Raw genomic sequence first — 17,633 nt, forward strand, 5'->3', positions numbered from 1 at the left:
ACATACTATACATTAAACACTGCTTTTCGCCCTGGGGGATACAAGTCACAAGTCAGCCATTGCTCTCCTGGAGCTCACACCCACGAAAGGCACACGCTATCTGAAAACAAAGTAAGTTGTGCAACAGAGCACCTGTGAAGGAAGGGACCACATTAGGTGGATGAGAAAGGCCTCCCCAAACAGGGAACATTCAGGCTAAGACAAGGACAGGAAGATGCTAAGATACAGTTATAAAAACTGAGGTTTGATATTTCATAAATTCACATTTTTAACTCAGGAAAAGTGCAACATAATAAGTGCGCACGTGAAAGATTTCTTCAGCAACAGAAGGTCCCTTTACGACCTCCAATAAAATGCAGATCGCTTATCCCAACTGTTTTCAATACTCCACCGCAGATGGTGATAGCCTCGCAAGTCTAGGATGTGGACCGCCGTTCTTAAAATTTTTTTTTTTTTCAACATTTTTTATTTATTTTTGGGACAGAGAGAGACAGAGCATGAACGGGGGAGGGGCAGAGAGAGAGGGAGACACAGAATCAGAAACAGGCTCCAGGCTCCGAGCCATCAGCCCAGAGCCTGACGCGGGGCTCGAACTCACGGACCGCGAGATCGTGACCTGGCTGAAGTCGGACGCCTAACCGACTGCGCCACCCAGGCGCCCCATGGACCGCCGTTCTTAAATGTTTCTATGCGTACAGATCACCTAGGATTCTTGTTAAAACTCAAGAGTCTTGGGGCACCTGGGTGGCTCAGTCAGTTGAGCGTCTCACTTTGGCTCAGGTCATGATCTTGCGGTCCATGAGTTCAAGCCCCGCGTCGGGCTCTGTGCTGACAGCTCAGAGCCTGGAAGCTGTTTCAGATTCTGTGTCTCCCTCTCTCTCTGACCCTCCCCCATTCATGCTCTGTCTCTCTCTGTCTCAAAAATAAATAAATGTTAAAAAAGAAATTAAAAAAAAACAAACAAACACAAGTCAAGAGTCTGAAGTGGGGATCCTGAGATTTTGTAATGCCACTGATGCTGCTGTTTCTAAACTATAATTATACTCTCCTAACGTAACTTACAAGATTTTAAAATAGAATCCTGGCATAGGATAGAAGCTGTCCAATTGTGGGGCACTAGTTTAAAATTCTGTGATGAGCATCTTTTTTATTTTTTCAGTAGCGACCGTGTTTTCCCTGTGACTGTGACAATGACAGATAATATCACAAGATTAAAATGTGATGCCTTCACCAAATGGCTTTCCTACCCTTGATAGGCCCTAATTAGGTGCCTCAGATAAAAAACGCCCTCTGGACCTTCTGATACCTGCCCTAACTAGTTGAAGGGAGATTGTGAAATGAAGCAGACAGGCATCTCAATAATTTTACCAACACACCACTGGGAATCGGGAGACAAGCATACCAGCACTGGGGGGGGGGGGGGGGGGGGGGGGGGGGGGAGAACCAATACGTCTTATTTTTCTCAGCTTTCTAAGGTGCCAGAGAAGCGGGATTATTAACAGCACACAAAAACCGGCCTCCCCTCTTCCATTTTGTCTTAAAAATTTTTTTTGTTTCAACCCCATGGGGCACCTGGGTGGCTCGGGCAGTTAAGTGACCAACTTCAGGTTGAGCGCCTCCAGCTGCAGCTCAGGCCGGTTCTTGGGTTGGAGCCCGGCGTCGGGCTCTGTGATGACAGCTCAGAGCCTGGAGCCTGCTTCGGATGCTGTGTCTCCCTCTTTCTCTGCCTCTCCCCTGCTCATGCTGTGTCTGTGTGTCACTCTCTCAAAAATAAATAATAAACATTAAAAAAAATTTTTTTTTCCAACCACTGGACACGGAGTCGCTAAAATAGGACCTACCGTGCCTCCACGCTTCCCTGGACAAAAGCCAAAGTCACAGCTAAGGAAACAATGTCTCCTTCCCCCGGGGATGTAGATTTTGTTTCCACCTTCTTGGGAGCGAGGCGGGCGCAGTCCGCAGAGAGGGGCGATTTGCTACAAGCCTCCCAGCTCGGCGTCCACATGCCTCGATGCGGTCCCTCCTGCCCTGGGCTCAGCCCCGGGAAGGGGGACGGGGGTAGCCTTGGCATCCCCCCATCCCCGCTCTAGAGCGTGTCCCGAGAATGCAGCTCCCACCTTTCTTCTGCCGCAGCTTCCAGGCTCCGCCGCTACAGCGTGCAGCGGGTCATGTGGGCCAGGTCCTTTATCTCCGGGCAGTACAGCACTAGGGGGGGGACAGACGGAGGGTCAGTGGCGGCAGGGGGACGCGGCCGAGGCCCTACGAACCCGGGCGCAACCCCCCTCCCCGCAGCCAACCCCCCCCCCCCCCACACACACACACACTCAGGCGGCCTCTCACCGTTGCTAGGCAGCGGACGCCGCCAGCGGCGCGCGGGCGCCAGCACCCGATGCCACAGCCGCCGGAGCGCGCGCCAGCCCGCGCTCCTGGGTCCCGTCCCCTCCTCGCTCTCGTCCTCGTCGTCGGCGTCGCCGCCTCCCCGCACCGGCCCGCCCGCCTCGTCCGGCTTGCGCTCGGCCCGTGCCTTTTCCTCCAGCCGCGACCACAAGTCCGGGTCCACCGCGACCTCCGCGGCCCCGCCGCGCGGCAGCGGCGTGGGCGCGCGGCAGAAGGGGCACGTGACGACGCGGCGCAGGCGCACCACGCCGCCGTCGCCGCGCGCCGCCAGCCCGCGCAGGCACGCGGTGCAGAGCGTGTGGCCGCAGCGGGCGCGCGCCGTGCCGGGCAGGCGGCGGGGCGCGCGGCCCGCGAGGTTGAAGGGCCGGTAGCAGATGCTGCAGTCCAGCTCGCCCCGCTCCGGAAGGGACGGCACCCTCGCCAGGAGCTGCATGGTGTCCGCCGCGGACTCGAGGGCTTCGCAGGCTCGGCCGGCTCCGTGGGCTGGACGAACAGGCCCTCCTAGTGGCCTGGGTCGACTCCTGGGGCGGGCGCCGCGGCCTCTCGCCGGTTTTAATAGCGACACCCCGCCCCTCGAGGCGTCACCCCGGTGGTTGGGTCGCTCCCCGCTGCGGCACGCGTGGGGGCGGTGGAGGCGCGAAGCCGGGAATGCAGGTGACGGCCGAGCGGGGTAGGTAGGTGACGCCCCGGGTGGCGCGGGGACTGGGCCGGCGGGAGGCACACCACCCCGCTCTCCCCGCACCTTCCTTCGTCCCCCAACACTAAGCCAGCGCCCCCTCAATTCTGTGTGCAGATCTCTAGGCCCCTTGCGGCGCTGGCCCTCAGCCGCTGGCCCAGGGCGCTGCCCAGGTCTCTGCTGCCCGCTGGGCCTGTTGGTTCAGTTGCTCAGGCTCGTTCACAACCCCACCCGGACTTCCTGCCTAAGTCCATGACACTGCCCATTCTGCCCAGTCTTTAGGGGGCTCCTGGGCAATCTGCACGGATGCCGCCCTCAACTCACTTTATTATGCACGTCCTGCCTGTGTTCTTGTAAGGCTGGCCTCCCAAACTCATTCTCTTCAAACTGCTCACCTCTCAGCTGACATCTCAACTTAAGGAGGCACCTAGATGCCGGGACCATGGATGGCCTTCCTCCTAGGAATGCTGGGAATCCTTTCCTTCCTGAGGAGCCAGGCCTGGACACCCACACACCGTGATGGTTTCAGCAAAGCAGCCCAGCATGAGTTCTGACTCAGGGGTCTGACTTCCCCCCACAGGTAAACAAGACAGAACACAGCCCACATTCCCTCCTGGGACCACACCCACCCCAGCTGCCTCCTGGCCCTCCTTTCCTGGCCCTACCGTTCAGGTTTTGCTTGGAAGGTAATAGCACAGACGCTAAGGCCAGCTGGCTTGAGTTCAGATCCTACCTTGCAGCACTTAGGAGTTGTGACACTTTGAGCAAGTTACTTAACGTCTCTGGGCTGATTGCTCTCCTCGTCTGTAAGATGTGGATAATAATAGTGATGAGTTTGTATGTGTAAGGTGCTTAGAACCCGGCCTGGCCCACAGGAAACACCATGTGTTAGCTATTTTTATCCCGTGCCCCCAGCCTATGTTGTGTTGGCTTCTCAATACCCAACATCTTCAACACCCATCTCTTTTGGTCAATACAGGTGTTGGGGCGGGGTTGGGGGGGGGGGCTGCTATACGCCCATGACATTTGCTAGTTTTGACAGGCAATGTAGAGCTGCTTTTTTTTTTTTTTAATTTTTTTAATGTTTTATATTTGAGAGAGAGAGAGAGAGAGAGACAGGGCATGAGCAGGGGAAGGGCAGAGAGAGAGGGAGACACAGAATCCGAAGCAGGCTCCGGGCTCTGAGCTGTCCGCACAGAGCCCAACACGGGGCTCCCACCCACAAGCAGTGAGATCATGACCTGAGCCCAAGTGGGACGCTCAACCTACTGAGCCCCCCCAGGCACCCCAAGCTGGTTTTGTTTTTTAAGTAGACTGTTAAAGCTCTAAAGGATACTCTTTTTGCGAGGAGGTATATTATTACTTGGAAGCAAATATTTGAGAACTTCTGAGTTGTAGTGTCTTCGTGGTCACTTGGGGGAAGCTACCTACTTACGCCAACGATGCTGTCATAATTCAAAACTTTTTTTGGAACTTCTCCTTGGACTGTGGTTCAGAGGCCTCCTCACATCCTTTCTTATTTTCAGTTGGTGATTACGTGTTAACCATTTCGGGCAGATGTGATTATATAAATGATTCCGAAGTGTTTGATAGCCAAAGCCTTAGACTCTAAGCTCCCAGACCTTTCCTTTCTCATTTGTCTTCAAAAACCCAAAGTGGTGCTTTCCTTGTCCAAATCAGCACCTCTTCCAGTGTTTCCCACCTCTTTCTTTACCCAGCTCCAGAAACCCAGGTGTCTTCCTTGACCCCACCCACTTCCTTTCACCTTCCTTGGGCAACTTCTCAGCAAGCCCTATAGCCCTGTTAGTCTTGCCTCCTAAATGTCTCCCTGATCCACCTACTTTTTCCCTACCGACAGAACACAACACCGCAGCAGTCCCAGCTGCCCTCGTCTCTTGCCCAGACCCTGGGAGGAGCCTCTTGGCCAGTCTGTCCACAGCCATTCTGGCCTTCTCCAGGCTTCTCCCTACATGGCTTACAGTGACCTTCCCAGATCTCAGGCCCAACCAGGTCCTAACCACGCACCACTTCCATTCCTTCTCAAAACCTTTTAATGTCGTGATAACTTGGTGGCCTCACGTTCCTATGTCACGTGACTCTGCTGCTTCTCCCGGCAGGAACGGGAGTCTGCTCCCCTAGCCCTTCAATCTGGGCTCACCTTGTGACTCACTTTGACCGACAGAACATGGCAGAAGTGATGTCGTGGTCCTTCAGAGGCCTTGAGCCTCTGCCTTCATCCCCTCGCGCTGCCCTGAGTCTGTTATGTAAGGGAATTTACCAGCAGATGAGGCCGCGTGGAGAACCGAGGAGTTCCAGCCAATAGCCATCTGATTTCCCCACGCAGCGGACCTGCCAGCTGGATCCAGCCACGTGAGTGAGCCCAGGTGAAAACGGAGAAAACAGCCAAGCTAATTTTGGGGGTGAATTGTGTGTGTCAATGGATAACTGATAGGGTTTCCTATTGCCCTTTGGAGGAAAAGAATATTCCAAAGTGCCCTATAAGGTCCTGTATGCCCTGAACCCACCCACGTCTCTCAGTTGGCTTCCATTCTCTCTAGTTTTGACCTTTGGCATGCATGTTTCTTTCTGCCAGAAAGCTCCTATTCCCCTAACCCTCTTACTTTCATGTGAGTAACCCGCACTCCTCCTCCAGCGCCCCGTAAGCCTCCTCACCTTGTCAAATACCACTGTAGCCTCAGGTAACACCACATGCTTGCCTCTGGACTTTGACCAACAGACATTTGTGTTTTTGGAGGGGGGTGCCTGGTTTGCCTCTCCCATCTGTAAACTCCATGCAGGCTGTTCTGGGTCTGATTTTGTTTACCTCTGTATCCCTGTGCCATACCACGGTGGGACTCGATAAATAAATACTTGTTAAATTAGTGAACAAGGTACGTGATGAATATAGTAAATGAGGTGTGACTACAAAGGAGGATTTCTTATGACCGCTTTACAGACAGCCTCTGGAGGGAATTCCTAACAGGTTTTTTTGTTTTTTTTTTTTTTAATGTTTTGACCAAGGGTTGGGGGAGACGTTATTAAAGTAAATGGATAATCCTCCGAGGTAACCATTTAAAGAGAATACTGTTTTGAATTTAGAAATCCTTGCATGTTTGTTACAGAATAAATAATCATCACGGTTTAGTCATACGGTTTACCTCGTTTCCGCCAGCCTTCCAAAATGAGTGGGAGATGTTAGGCGTGGATGTAAGTATTCATTAGTGGATCCGGTTGGTTGCTAGCCAGCAAAGGGGAGGCTGCTGACTCTTCTCTTTTTGGAAATGGGTTTTACTCCGCTCCCTTCGCTTCAGGATCAGGAAAGGGCGAGGATGGGTAGAGAGGAGATGGTGAGGTTGTATTTTAAGGCAGGCAAAGCTCATCCTCCTCCCCTGTCTTGTGATCTGTGGAACTTTCCGCCCACTTTGTGTCCCAGGGAAATCAGAGTCCTGGGGGGGAGGGGAAGATTAAGGGGTAGTGTCTGACATAATCCCATCTGAGTCTTTGCTTTTCTGCCACCCTCGTGCCTGATCTTTCACTGGTTTTCTCTTTTCCTTTATGATGCCTCCTTCCCTCCCTTTCTTGGCATCATGTCAACCATAGACCGGTTTCCACTGCACCGGTTTCTTCACCAAATCCCACAGCTTCAACCTCAGAGGAGCCCCTGCCGTTCAGCCACAAGAAAACCGCCCAGGTAGTTCCTTGGCACACGTGTGTGTATCAGGAAAAGGGAAATGAGATATACAAGAGGTGTGGCTAATGTTAGCTTGAAACACAAAGGCATGGGTGTCAGAGGGAGCGGCGACAGAACGATGAAGCCAGAAGGCTGGGTTCTGAGGCATGCAGAGACCGAAGGAAAGAAGGAAACTGGGGCCTGGGGTGTCGGGGCCTGGGTCCCCGCTGAGGGCAGTGACTGGAAGTGACTAGCAACATGACGTCTCGGTCAGTGGAGAGAAAGCTAATATTGGAGTTTCTAAAGGCAGGGAGCGGGGCGCCTGGGTGGCGCAGTCGGTCAGGCGTCCGACTTCAGCCAGGTCACGATCTCGCGCTCCGTGAGTTCGAGCCCCGCATCGGGCTCTGGGCCGATGGCTCGGAGCCTGGAGCCTGTTTCCGATTCTGTGTCTCCCTCTCTCTCTGCCCCTCCCCCTCCCCTGCTCATGCTCTGTCTCTCTCTGTCCCAAAAATAAATAAAAAAACGTTGAAAAAAAAATTTTTTTTTTTAAATTTTTTTTTTTCAACGTTTTTTATTTATTTTTGGGACAGAGAGAGACAGAGCATGAACGGGGGAGGGGCAGAGAGAGAGGGAGACACAGAATCGGAAACAGGCTCCAGGCTCCGAGCCATCAGCCCAGAGCCTGACGCGGGGCTCGAACTCACGGACCGCGAGATCGTGACCTGGCTGAAGTCGGACGCTTAACCGACTGCGCCACCCAGGCGCCCCGAAAAAAAATTAAAAAAAAAAATAAATAAAGGCAGGGAGCTAGGTGAAGGCCTGATATCTGAGACTGAGACCCCTTGCAATTTCAGACACCGTGAGCGGGGATCGAGCTGAGATTTTATTTACAAGTTCCCTGGGAAGTCTTACAGATGAGGGGCCATCATTATTGCTTTAAGATTATTGCCAGAAGGAGGACTGCCGGCCTCCACTGCTGGGTAGGAAATCCTGCTCAAGGCTCAAAAGTCTACCCCCGGACATTTTTATGTCAGCCCCACGTCTTTGCCGTGACCTAAAGGCTGTCACTATGTCCCCCTCCCCCCGCAAAGCACAGCCCAACTTTTCGGAGAGGCCCCCCCCCCCCCACCACTTTCGCCAGCACATGCTATATGTATACATCTGCCATCGAATTTCCTTTGATCTGCGTCAGTGCTATGTCACAGTATTTCCCACCAGACCCCCTCTCGCAAGAGCAAAGTACTGACACTACTGATAATTTTGAGCCTCTCCCCCCCCCCCCCCGCCCCCCAATCTTCTGCTGGGAGGCAGCGTCCTCAAAGATGATCATTTCCTTCCCGCCAGGACCAGCCTGGCTGGCTGCCTTTGTACCAGATACGGTCACAGCCCCATTTCCTTTGTCCCAGATGACATCACAACTCACTTCTTATTAGGTTATTACCCCTTGATGACATATGAAGGGCCACTTTTGAGGTAATTTGCATGTCTCCGGGATCTGCCCTGTTTTTGTGTCTCCCCCTCCCCCGGGCCTCGGCGGCGACTAGGAGAAGAGAGAAGGGAGCGAGACCAAGTGGCAGAGAGGGGATGGCTCGGTAACTCATGCCCGGGGTCAGCAGGAAGGCCTAGAAGGACGCAGCGGGCGGCGGCGCACTACTTGCCCTGGCGAGCCCCGCCGCGGAAGGATATGGCTTTGTTCATGCGCAGCGCTACTCGAAGCCGGGACTCGTTAGTGGGCGGGCCTCATTAGTGGGCGGGGCCTCCCGTTCCGGCCGGCCGGCCGGCCGGCCGGGGCGGGAGGGGGGCGGCGGCGGGGAGGCGCTCGTCGGCGGGGGCGGCGGCCCCGCTGTGGGTGCCTGCGCCCCTCGACGGACTATTTCTTGGAATGCGGTTTGTTCCCCAGAAGCCCGTCTATCTCCGTCACCGTCTGCGGCGTCAGCTGGCTCAGCACCTGTAGGGAGGCAGTGGCGGAGAGGGCGCTGAAGGGCGTACGGTTCGGTTCGAGGGCCAGAGGAGCAGCACAGCGGGGCCAGGTGGCGAGAAGAGAGTCTCAGCCGCGCCCCTGCCTCGCCCTGTGTCCCTCCGGGGCCTCTCCTCTGCCAAGTGGGGCCTCTGTGGTGGTTGAGCTCCCAGGCCCATAACGGGTTGGACAGCGAGGCCCTGACTGTTGGGGAAGGGGACAGAGATGGGCTCTGCCTCTGAGTCCCCGGCTCACCTGGACGGCTCCCAGGTGTTCTATCAGCTGCTCTGCACTTGACACCCCCAGCAAGACCGAGCTGACACCCTCGCTGCGGAGACACCACGCTGCGGCCAGAGGAGATAAGAAAGAGAACTAACTGATGGAGAACAGCGGGCGTACACACCTCGGAAGAGTCTCTGGGGAAGAGGGTCCTCCTCAGGGACAGACCAGTCTGGGGTTTGGGGGTTTCCCGGCAGGAGGTGAGGCCCGGCGGGGCCCAGGGCTGGCAGCGTCTCACCGATGGCAAGCTGTGCCACGGTGCAGCCCAGCCGGTGGGCGATGGGGAGAAGGTCCATGACTTTGGCTTGTTGCTTCTTGCCGTCCTCACTCTGCGCTTTGTCCTTGAGCCACTGGTAGCCCTGGGGGCCGGGGACAGTGGGCAAAAGGCCACTCCCCCGCCACCCGGAGCGGCCCAGATAGCCCGGTCCTGCCGTCCCGAGCCTCCAGGTCTCCTCACCTTGATGGCCCTGCAGGTATCTGGGACTCGCCCATCATACTTGCTCGTGATGGGGCCACAGGCCAAAGGGGACAAGGTGACTGAGCCGACACCTAGGAGGAAGAGGACTGGATGTGGGGAAAGGGATCTAGGTGACGGTTAGGCCAAGGGCCAGGCAGGGATGGGGGCTGCGAACCGATCTTGTGGTAGAGCTCTGGCAGTTGCACCTGCACCTCCTCCCTCTGAAACAGACGGTGCTCCGCTTGCTCACACGCTGGAGGGATCAGGTTGAAGTGTCTGGCCATGGAGTAGGCCTCCTGGGTTGCGGTGGGGAGGAGATGGCGATCAGAGCACTCTTTCCCCTGGCTTTCCACTCCCCCTCCCCCGGCGGAGTGGGGTTTGGAGCAGCCGCGTGGGAGGCGGGAGGCGGGAACCAGTCGGGGGACGGGGGGAGGGGGTAAGCGGGGCGGCAGGCTCACCATGATTTCTGCAGCTCCCCATCGGGACGTCCCCCAGTACAGGGCAAGGCCCTGGTCAATGACATGGGTCATGGCCCGCACGATCTCTAGGCACACGGGAGAGAGGGCATCTCACTGTCAGAGCCCTGGCATCCAGGACTCCACATCTGTAACCCTCTGCCTACCCCACCGAGACCCCAGGCCTCTCCGTGTAATCACAGAGGTTGGTAACTGCACCTCACCTCCCTCCCCGTCTAGGACCTGGGGTCTGAGCCTCCACTGTGCAGATCGGGAGGCCTCCTGAGCAGGGGCTGGCTTCCTGCCGAGAGTTTGAGGCAGCGCTGCTTTGGGGGACCGGCAGGGCTGGGGTGCTGGTTTTACCCTCCATGGGACTGTTGGGGTCTGAGCGGTTGGCAAAGACGATGTCCACGTATCCCAACTGGAGGCGCTCCAGGGATCCTTGCAGGCCTGGGGAAGGGGTGGGGAGAGGAAGGTAAGCACTTCAGCCTCGGTTTCCCCGAAGGATTTAGACATTACCCCCTTGCCATGGCCACCTAGCTCCCCACTCCCCTACTCCAAGCCTCCAACTCAGAGTCTCAGAAGATGTTCCCAACTCCTCTGGCTTCTGTACCCAGCCCCGGCAGATTCCCAGCCCCTAACGCTCACCCTCGATGATGTGTTTGCGGCTCAGGCCTCGCTCGGTCTCTGCCCTGCAGAAAAAGATAAGTCAAAGATGAGGTGTGACAAAGATAGGGGACCGGGGCTGGCCTGGTGCCATGAGAAACTGGGATGGCGTGGGTCCCCACGGGCAGGACGCAGACCTGGGGTGGCAGCTGTACCCACACCTCTCCCATGCACCTGCACGCATTCTCTGTAGATCTCCCCACATAGAGTGTGGCGGCCACTTACTGTCCTCCCCAGAAAATCTTGGTGGTGACGACATAGCTTGATCTCCTGGAAAAAGCGAAAGAGAGACAAGCAAGAGAAGGGATGTTGGATGGTCATTTCCCCAGCAACCCCTCAAAACACGGTCTCACCTCCATCCTTTGCTCTTGAGGATGTTGCCTAGGGTTCTTTCAGCCCTAGAAGAAAGACAATGCAGAAGCACTGATCCCGCCAGCGTGGGTCAGTTCCTTCCCCTCCTCCCGACCTTTCCCTTCAATGGATTTCCTCTCTCGTAAAGTGGACCATAAGCCAGGAGCCCATTAGGCTGTCAGACCATCCTGGACAAAATAAGAGGGGCTCCCAGAAGGAGGGGTATAGTCCTTTAGCTTTCATTCACACCACAAATCTCAGTTGTACACCAACTGTGTACCAAGTTCTGTTCCAGGCGCCAAAGGGATAGAATAAGATGATGAGAGAAGAACAGAGTAGTAAAGTGGGGGCTGGGTGGAGACACTGCATCTTCTGGTCTGGTTCCAATCATCTGCGTGGCCCTCTCCCTTCTTCGATCCTCTGCAAAATCCCCCACAGCGTCCAAGGCTCAGCTTGGATTCCGCTTCATTCTATTGAAAGTGTTCTCTGATTGCCACAGTCTACGGTCAGCCCTTCTTGTCACTTTCCATAACTTTTATTGACCCAGTTGTTTGGCACTTAATTAGGAGCTAACTAACACGTGACAAGTCTTAAATGGTCTCGGTGGACTATTACTTTAGTTTTCCTGTTATTTAACCTTGCGTATATCTCCGTGTCTTGGGTTTGTTTAACCATTCCGACCGTGAGCCTTAGGAGGGTGTGTTGTCATCCCACAAGCAGTGACTGCTCTGTGCTAGGCTCTGCGTAGCTGCGGTGGTGACATGAGGAAGAGGAAGACAAATTTCACGGAAGGAGGAGCCTCCCAGTTGGGCAGCAAATACGGCTACATAAACCAGTAATTGACAGATTGTGCATCAGAGGGCAGTATAAAGGGCTTTGGGACCTGAGGTGAGTGGTGACCAGTTTGGGGAGCTGGACAATGGCTTCTCGGAGGAGCTGACGTTTGGGCCAAGTCTTGAAGATAAGCGGAAGAGTTTGCCAGATGGAGAAGAGGCCAGGGGGATGGGGCGGGGGGGGGTTGGTGAGGGAGCTCATCTAGGGTTTAGCTACTCCCAGCGTGAAGCCATGGGTATGTGACGCGTGGCCTGGCATGTTTGAAAATTCAGCTTTGTAATCCTCACATCGTTGCATATAACGGATGCCCAGGATATAGGTGTTGGTTTTATTTCAGTTTTATTGCACAGGACGCCCTTCGCCCCCTAAGCTGAAGATGAACTTGTTGGGACTACAATTCCCATAGTGCTTTGGGGGCCCCTTGGCTGAAAGGTCGGAAGTTCGTGTTAACAGAATTCCCAAGGTCCCCCAGAGGGAAAACAAGAAGCCCCGAGGTTCTCTTAGCCTTTCAAGGGTAACTTGGCTTTTTCACCCCAGTCCTTACTTTCCCGCTGCGTACACTTCAGCCGTGTCAAACAGGTTTACACCATGCTCATAGGCTACTGTCAGCACGTCCTCTGCTGTCTAGGGAGGTGAGAGAAAGAGATGAAGACCAACCACTGGCCCTCAGGGACCCCCCTCACTGCACTCCCGCCCATGGCAGCTCAGCCCCGGCCTCCACATTCTCCCCCCATCCCCAGCCTCAGGTCCGCCATTCTCCCTGTTTGTTGTCCAAACCGCTCTCCACGTCCACATCCCTCTTTTCTGGCTCCCTCACAGCCCCTGGCCCTGCTTTCAGGTCCCATCACTGATACCTCATCCGAGATTTGAGAACCGAATGTGACCCAGGTGCCTGCAAGAGAGAAGTCAGGTGGGAGGCAAGCCACGAAGGCCCCCTCCCTTCATTCCTCTTCTTTCGAACTCACCTAGGCCAAGACAGGATACTCGAAGACCAGACTTTCCCAGGTTCCTGCAGGATACAGAAGCGGCAGGAAGGGGTGGAGCCTCCATTAAGGGCATATATTCCCAGCCCCAGCTCCTCTCCTTCCAGAATCAGAAGCCCTCAGGGTATCTCAGTCCAAAGGAACTAGATCCAGTGGGCCTACCGCATTGGGCAGTGCTATGCCCAAAGCCTCAGTGGACAAATAAAGGACTCTGGAGCCGATGTCCAGTGCCCCTGTCCCTCCTAGCACATGGGAGGTGTGCTGCCCGGTTTGTATTTCTTCTGCTGGGGTCTTGTCTGCGTTCCAGGCATCTCTGGTGGGATGTGTGGAGTTCAAGGCTGGGAGGAATGTGACAGGCTGATTGTGGTCAGCTGGTGAAATCAGACCCTTAGATAGAGGGTGCTATACCACAGGGCAGACACTGAGGTGGAAGGGGGTAAACCAAGTCAAGTTCAGGCACTCAGGCAGGCAAGGGTCCTTGGACAGGCTAGGCTGATGGGCCCCCAAAACGCAGCTGGGACCACCTGACTATGACAGGAAAGGCCAGCTCTGTCTCTTCCTCCATCCACTGCTGTTGGCTTGTGGAGTCTGTCTCTGAACCAGAGAGCCCCCTCCTCCCAAGGCCTCCTCACTCAAAGCCAACACTCCTCCCAAGGCCTCCTCACTCAAAGCCAACACATGGAGGAGATCAGATTGCTCAAGTGACAAAGTCAGGTCAGATCAGTGACCTCTGCTCACTCCCAGGCAGGAGCCCCTCCCTTCTGCCCTAATGCAAGTTCTGAGAGCCCAGTGGGTCTCCGAGAAAGTCCGTTATGATTCAGTCCACCTTCTCCACCAAGCCCCTGTCCCTCAGCAGGGGGTTGAGAGATGTGCCCCATGCTTCCAAGAGCCCCACTCCCCTCCCCACCAAGAAAGGTGGCAGGAGACCCAGCCCTTGGGGCAGGGAGGGGGGGTAGTATCTGGGTCAGGCATCCTGAGCAGGCCAGAGTGTGAAGCCGTTTCCTTCCCCCCTCTTCCCAGGACACAGACCCAAGGACACTCCATCCCAGAGGGGGCCCAGCCTGGAGATCCGTGCATCCCTGGACTTCCTGGGGGTATGGAGGGAAGTTCAGGGGCATCCCCTGGCTCTGACAGGACCGGTCAGCCTTGGTAAAGTTGGTTTTCTCCTACTCAGGGGATCGACGAAGACAAAGAGAGAGGGACCGAGTAAGGGAGAGCCCCGGTGAAGGGAAGAAGAGGTGGAGTGAACTGGGATCTTCTCAGCGAAGACTGACGGGTCCTGGAGGCATCCCAGGAAACCTCAGGGGTCAGGAAAGGGGAGCAGATGGGGTGGGCTGCTCGGCCACCACCATACCTGTATTTCATGCCAGTGCCTCGGCCGGTGCTCTCTCGGAGGGCCCCCGCGGGCGCTGGGGGTCGGGGCACCAGTGCGGCCCGGGCCTTAGGGACCGACCCTCCTCCCCCTGGAGGATTCCCATGCCCCCCGCCGACCGGCCCGCCGTTACCGCCCCCGGGGCCCGGCCGGGGTCCACACAGACGGTCCTCACTGCTCCGGCTGCGAAGGTTCTGCTCGGTACAAGCGATAGACACCTGCATGTCTGCTGGCCAGGGCGGGGGAGGGGGCTCCGAGGGGGCGGGAGGAGGAGGGAACAGGGAAGCCCGCGCGCGGACGGCCGGCGGGGGGTGTAGTGGCGCGAGCCCTGGGAGAGCGGGAAGGCGGAGGAGGCTGCGGCGGGAGCCGCGGGGCGGGCTCGGGCCCACGGGGGCGGGCTGCTGGAGGTCGCGGGGTTTGCGGCGGGAGGGGAGAGACGCGGGGGGCGGCACGAGTGCAGATACTCAGATACGGGGGCCCTGGTGCGGGGAGGAGGGGGAAATGGGTGAGGGTAAAGGTCGAGGGCGGTCCTCGGAGGATGGGGACCCAGGGACGAGGGGTGGCGGTGTAAGAGAGATGCCACCCTAGCCCAAACCGCAGCGGGACCGCTAGGCTCCCAGTAGCGTCGGCAGCGGGCCCAGATGATCAACATGCAGGCACCGCCCCCTCATCTGCATAAAGCCGCCCGCCTCCCCGCCAAGCCCGCCGCTCATCTGCATAAGCCCCTCCTCCGGAGGCTCCGCCGTTTGAATATTCTGTGTGCTTAGCGAAGCCGGGAGGAAGGTGGAAGCCCGGAGGAGGGAGGCTGGTTATCGGAGCCCCTGGGACACGCAGCAGGTCGGCCTTCCTCGGCACAGTGGGTCTCAGTTGGGGGCGATTTTACCCCTAGGGGTCGTGTGGCAAGGTCTGGCGACAGTTTTGACTGTCACCCCTGGGGTTGGGGGGTGGGGATGTGCTATCAGCAGCTAGTGAGTGAGTGGCGGCCAGGACAAAACGCAGGACAGCCCCTTTGCCCCTAACAAGGGTTTATCCAGTCCAAAATGTCAACGCATATGGTCCCCACTTCTGGTTTGACTTACATTTTTTTAAATTTATGATGGTGCAAAAGCAATAGGCATTCGGTAGAAATCATACTCTGAATTTTGATCTTTCTGGGCTAGTAATATACTATATGATACCTCTCTCCTGATGCAGGGCTGTGGCAGGAAGCCTCAGCTCCCAGTCAGCCACTGGATCACAAGGGTAAACCACTGATACACTTACATCGTACTGTTTTTTACTTTCAGTATAGTATTCAGAAAATCACATGAGAGGCACCTGGGTGGTTCAGTCTGTTGAGCGGCAGTCCAACTCTCGATTTCGCCTCGGGTCATGGTCCCAGGGTCGTGGGATTGAGCTCCGTGCCAAGCTCCACGCTCTGCGTGGAGCCTGCTTAAGAGTCTCTCTTTCTCTCCCTCTGCCCCCTCTCCCCCACACTCTCTCTCTAAAATAAAAACATAAATAAAAAAATAAAATAAAAACATAAATAAATCACATGACCTACTCAACACTATTATAAAATAGGCTCCGTGTTAGATAATTTTGCCCAACCATAGACTAATGTAAGTGTTCTGAGCACATGTGAGGTAGGCTAGGCTATGTTATGATGGTTGGTAGGTGTATTACATGCATTTTCGACTTACGACATTTTAAACTCACAACGGGTTTATCTGGACATAACCCATGACAAAGCCCCTTTACAGGCTCAGGGGATGTGGCCATCCTGGTTAGTGCCTTCGTGAGTGGGGCAGGACCCCAATCAACCACTCAAACTGACACGCTTAGGCTGCAAACGGTTACCAAAAGTTTATTCTGTACTTTTGCAGCATCAGGTAGGAGATAAAACTGGAGAGGGCCTGGTTTGGAGGTGTGAGGATTCCTGCGGGCTTCCTGCCTGGGCCGGGAGGGCACCAGGGAGGGCTTTAGGCTGTTGTCCTGGGAGGGCTGCTGGGGAGCTTGAGGGGGTAGAGGGGCATGCAGTGGGAGCCCTCACGTCAAACAGGTTAGGCAGCGCCCCAGGCAGACAGCGATTCTCCTGGCGGGTGAGGTAGAGTGCTTCCTTCAGCCAGCCCGGGCAGAGAAGAAAGGCAGAGAGCGGACGTAGGAGTCCAGTCGGGAGCGGAAGAGCTCACTTTGCACAGTTTGGCCCAGTGGGCACAGGGGATTCTTCACCACCAGCTCCACATACAGCTATGGAGGGGAAGGGTGTTAGAGCCAGGCTTTGTAACTTCTTATTTTCAACCCCAAACCTAGTATATAACCTCAGGGGTGTGTGAATGCAAAAGGATTAAGGGCTGGGAGTCAAGCCCTTCCTGAGGAGAAAGCAGTGGTGTTTAAGGACATAAAGGGTCCCCAGGAAACTCCTGACTTCAACAGAGCCATGATACAGTAAGATTAGGGCAGGGAAGCGGAAGGAGTCTTGAGGCTCTAAGTGGCCCTGGCTGTTGAGGAGCTTTAGGGGAAGGAAGCGTCCCAGGGGCTGGCACTGACCGCACTGTAGATGTGATGCAGTACATCTCGGATGGGTCCGACGCCCAAGTCAGTATTCATGACAACCTTGATCCCAGTGGGTGTCTCGTAGTAATGAAGTTTGTAACGGCTAGTTTGGAAGGCCAGGAAGCCGTCCTTCCTGCAGAGATGATGAGGACGTTAAGGAATGGGAGCATAATCTCTCCCAAAGAGATACTTTAGATCCCGTCTAGGTGGACTCCCTAAACACCTCATTTGTAGGAGCCTCATTTGGTAAAGACACCTCCCATTTTCACCCCTCAATTCGGCCCCTGCACGCAACCTCTCTACCTTCAGATCTTCCCCACCCCCGTTCTGGCCAGCCCCAGCACTCTCGCTCCAGACTCAGCCCCTCTCTCTCTGTCTCCTTCCCCTCTCTTGGGGTCCAATGTCTCTTCCACTCCACAAAGTCTCCCGCACTCCCAAATTTCCAAGACTGGCCCTCCTTCCCTCAACATCCCTTTTGACTCAGCGTACATGTCTAGCGGGGACATCTTGCTGACAAAGGAGCGGATAGAGAAGAGCATGCCGTACATCAGCTTGTACTCCTAGGGGAGAGGGACAGAGTTAGTTAGCTCTCGGTTGTTGAAGGAGACGGCGTAGGGGTGGGAACCAGCCGGGGTTTGGAGAGGAAGGGCTGGGCCGGGACTGTGTGCGTTTGGAGATGCGAGGTCACCCGGATTGCGCGGGGCCCTCTCGTCACCTCCTCTTTGGGGATCCCCGCTTGCTTCTTGCGGTGCCACTCGCTGTAGTGCAGACACACTCCATTCCGGTCAAACAGGTACAGGTTGTGAACAGTCATCTGCAGGGCAGGGAATGTAAGCCTCGCTCCGAGACCGCCCACAGCCCCGGTGCTCCAGCTTTCGGCCCCTGACTCCCCCAGCTGGCGGGAACCCCTCCCCCGGACTCACCGGAACTGCTCCCCGTGCCCGTCACTAGATACTTCCGGTTTTTTGCGGCGCCCCGCCCAACCCGCTCCCCAACAGCAG

General features: G+C 56.0%; 3 protein-coding genes and 1 long non-coding RNA gene across 4 annotated transcripts; 1 reads left to right on the plus strand and 3 right to left on the minus strand.

Annotated features, from left to right (window-relative positions):
- Positions 1-985: 985 nt before the first annotated feature.
- On the minus strand, positions 986-2,830 carry RNF227 (ring finger protein 227). The gene is made up of 2 exons (XM_058703916.1): positions 2,341-2,830; positions 986-2,205 (listed from the first exon to the last, which is right to left on the minus strand). Exons 1-2 carry the CDS (start codon positions 2,828-2,830, stop codon positions 2,150-2,152), a joined length of 546 nt encoding a protein of 181 aa, XP_058559899.1. The 3' UTR covers positions 986-2,149.
- A 5,704-nt stretch (positions 2,831-8,534) lies between these two features.
- KCNAB3 (potassium voltage-gated channel subfamily A regulatory beta subunit 3) lies at positions 8,535-14,753 on the minus strand. Its single transcript, XM_058705610.1, has 14 exons — positions 14,080-14,753; positions 12,708-12,751; positions 12,597-12,634; positions 12,287-12,366; positions 10,911-10,955; positions 10,783-10,827; positions 10,540-10,583; positions 10,255-10,341; positions 9,895-9,980; positions 9,612-9,732; positions 9,437-9,528; positions 9,218-9,338; positions 8,956-9,044; positions 8,535-8,691 (listed from the first exon to the last, which is right to left on the minus strand). The coding sequence occupies exons 1-14, from the start codon at positions 14,319-14,321 to the stop codon at positions 8,614-8,616; spliced, it is 1,212 nt and encodes a 403-aa protein (XP_058561593.1). The 5' UTR covers positions 14,322-14,753; the 3' UTR covers positions 8,535-8,613.
- LOC131498374 (uncharacterized) lies at positions 9,858-12,946 on the plus strand. The gene is made up of 2 exons (XR_009255409.1): positions 9,858-12,256; positions 12,712-12,946. It is a non-coding gene; the product is annotated as an uncharacterized LOC131498374 (long non-coding RNA).
- Positions 14,754-15,923: 1,170 nt separating the features above from the next.
- TRAPPC1 (trafficking protein particle complex subunit 1) lies at positions 15,924-17,599 on the minus strand. The gene is made up of 5 exons (XM_058705611.1): positions 17,556-17,599; positions 17,348-17,446; positions 17,122-17,192; positions 16,627-16,765; positions 15,924-16,326 (listed from the first exon to the last, which is right to left on the minus strand). The coding sequence occupies exons 2-5, from the start codon at positions 17,444-17,446 to the stop codon at positions 16,198-16,200; spliced, it is 438 nt and encodes a 145-aa protein (XP_058561594.1). The 5' UTR covers positions 17,556-17,599; the 3' UTR covers positions 15,924-16,197.
- Between the last annotated feature and the right edge of the window lie 34 nt (positions 17,600-17,633).

Source organism: Neofelis nebulosa, chromosome 16 (genome assembly GCF_028018385.1).
Source record: "Neofelis nebulosa isolate mNeoNeb1 chromosome 16, mNeoNeb1.pri, whole genome shotgun sequence".
Classification (NCBI taxonomy): Eukaryota; Metazoa; Chordata; class Mammalia; order Carnivora; family Felidae; genus Neofelis; species Neofelis nebulosa.

Bases quoted from the DNA above. Each gene is read 5' to 3' on its own strand.
- RNF227 (XM_058703916.1), bottom strand. From the start codon at position 2,830: ATGCAGCTCCTGGCGAGGGTGCCGTCCCTTCCGGAGCGGGGCGAGCTG. The intron at 2,206-2,340 runs GTGAGAGGCCGC...TCCCCCCCCTAG, and splicing joins GCGTCCGCTGCCTAGCAACG to TGCTGTACTGCCCGGAGATA.
- KCNAB3 (XM_058705610.1), bottom strand. From the start codon at position 14,321: ATGCAGGTGTCTATCGCTTGTACCGAGCAGAACCTTCGCAGCCGGAGC. The intron at 10,956-12,286 runs GTAAGGACTGGG...TCTTTCTTCTAG, and splicing joins GAAGTGTACGCAGCGGGAAA to GGCTGAAAGAACCCTAGGCA. The intron at 9,981-10,254 runs GTAAAACCAGCA...CCGTGTGCCTAG, and splicing joins CCCCAACAGTCCCATGGAGG to AGATCGTGCGGGCCATGACC.
- TRAPPC1 (XM_058705611.1), bottom strand. From the start codon at position 17,446: ATGACTGTTCACAACCTGTACCTGTTTGACCGGAATGGAGTGTGTCTG. The intron at 17,193-17,347 runs GTGACGAGAGGG...CCTCTCCCCTAG, and splicing joins CGGGGATCCCCAAAGAGGAG to GAGTACAAGCTGATGTACGG. The intron at 16,766-17,121 runs GTACGCTGAGTC...TCATCTCTGCAG, and splicing joins AAGATGTCCCCGCTAGACAT to GAAGGACGGCTTCCTGGCCT.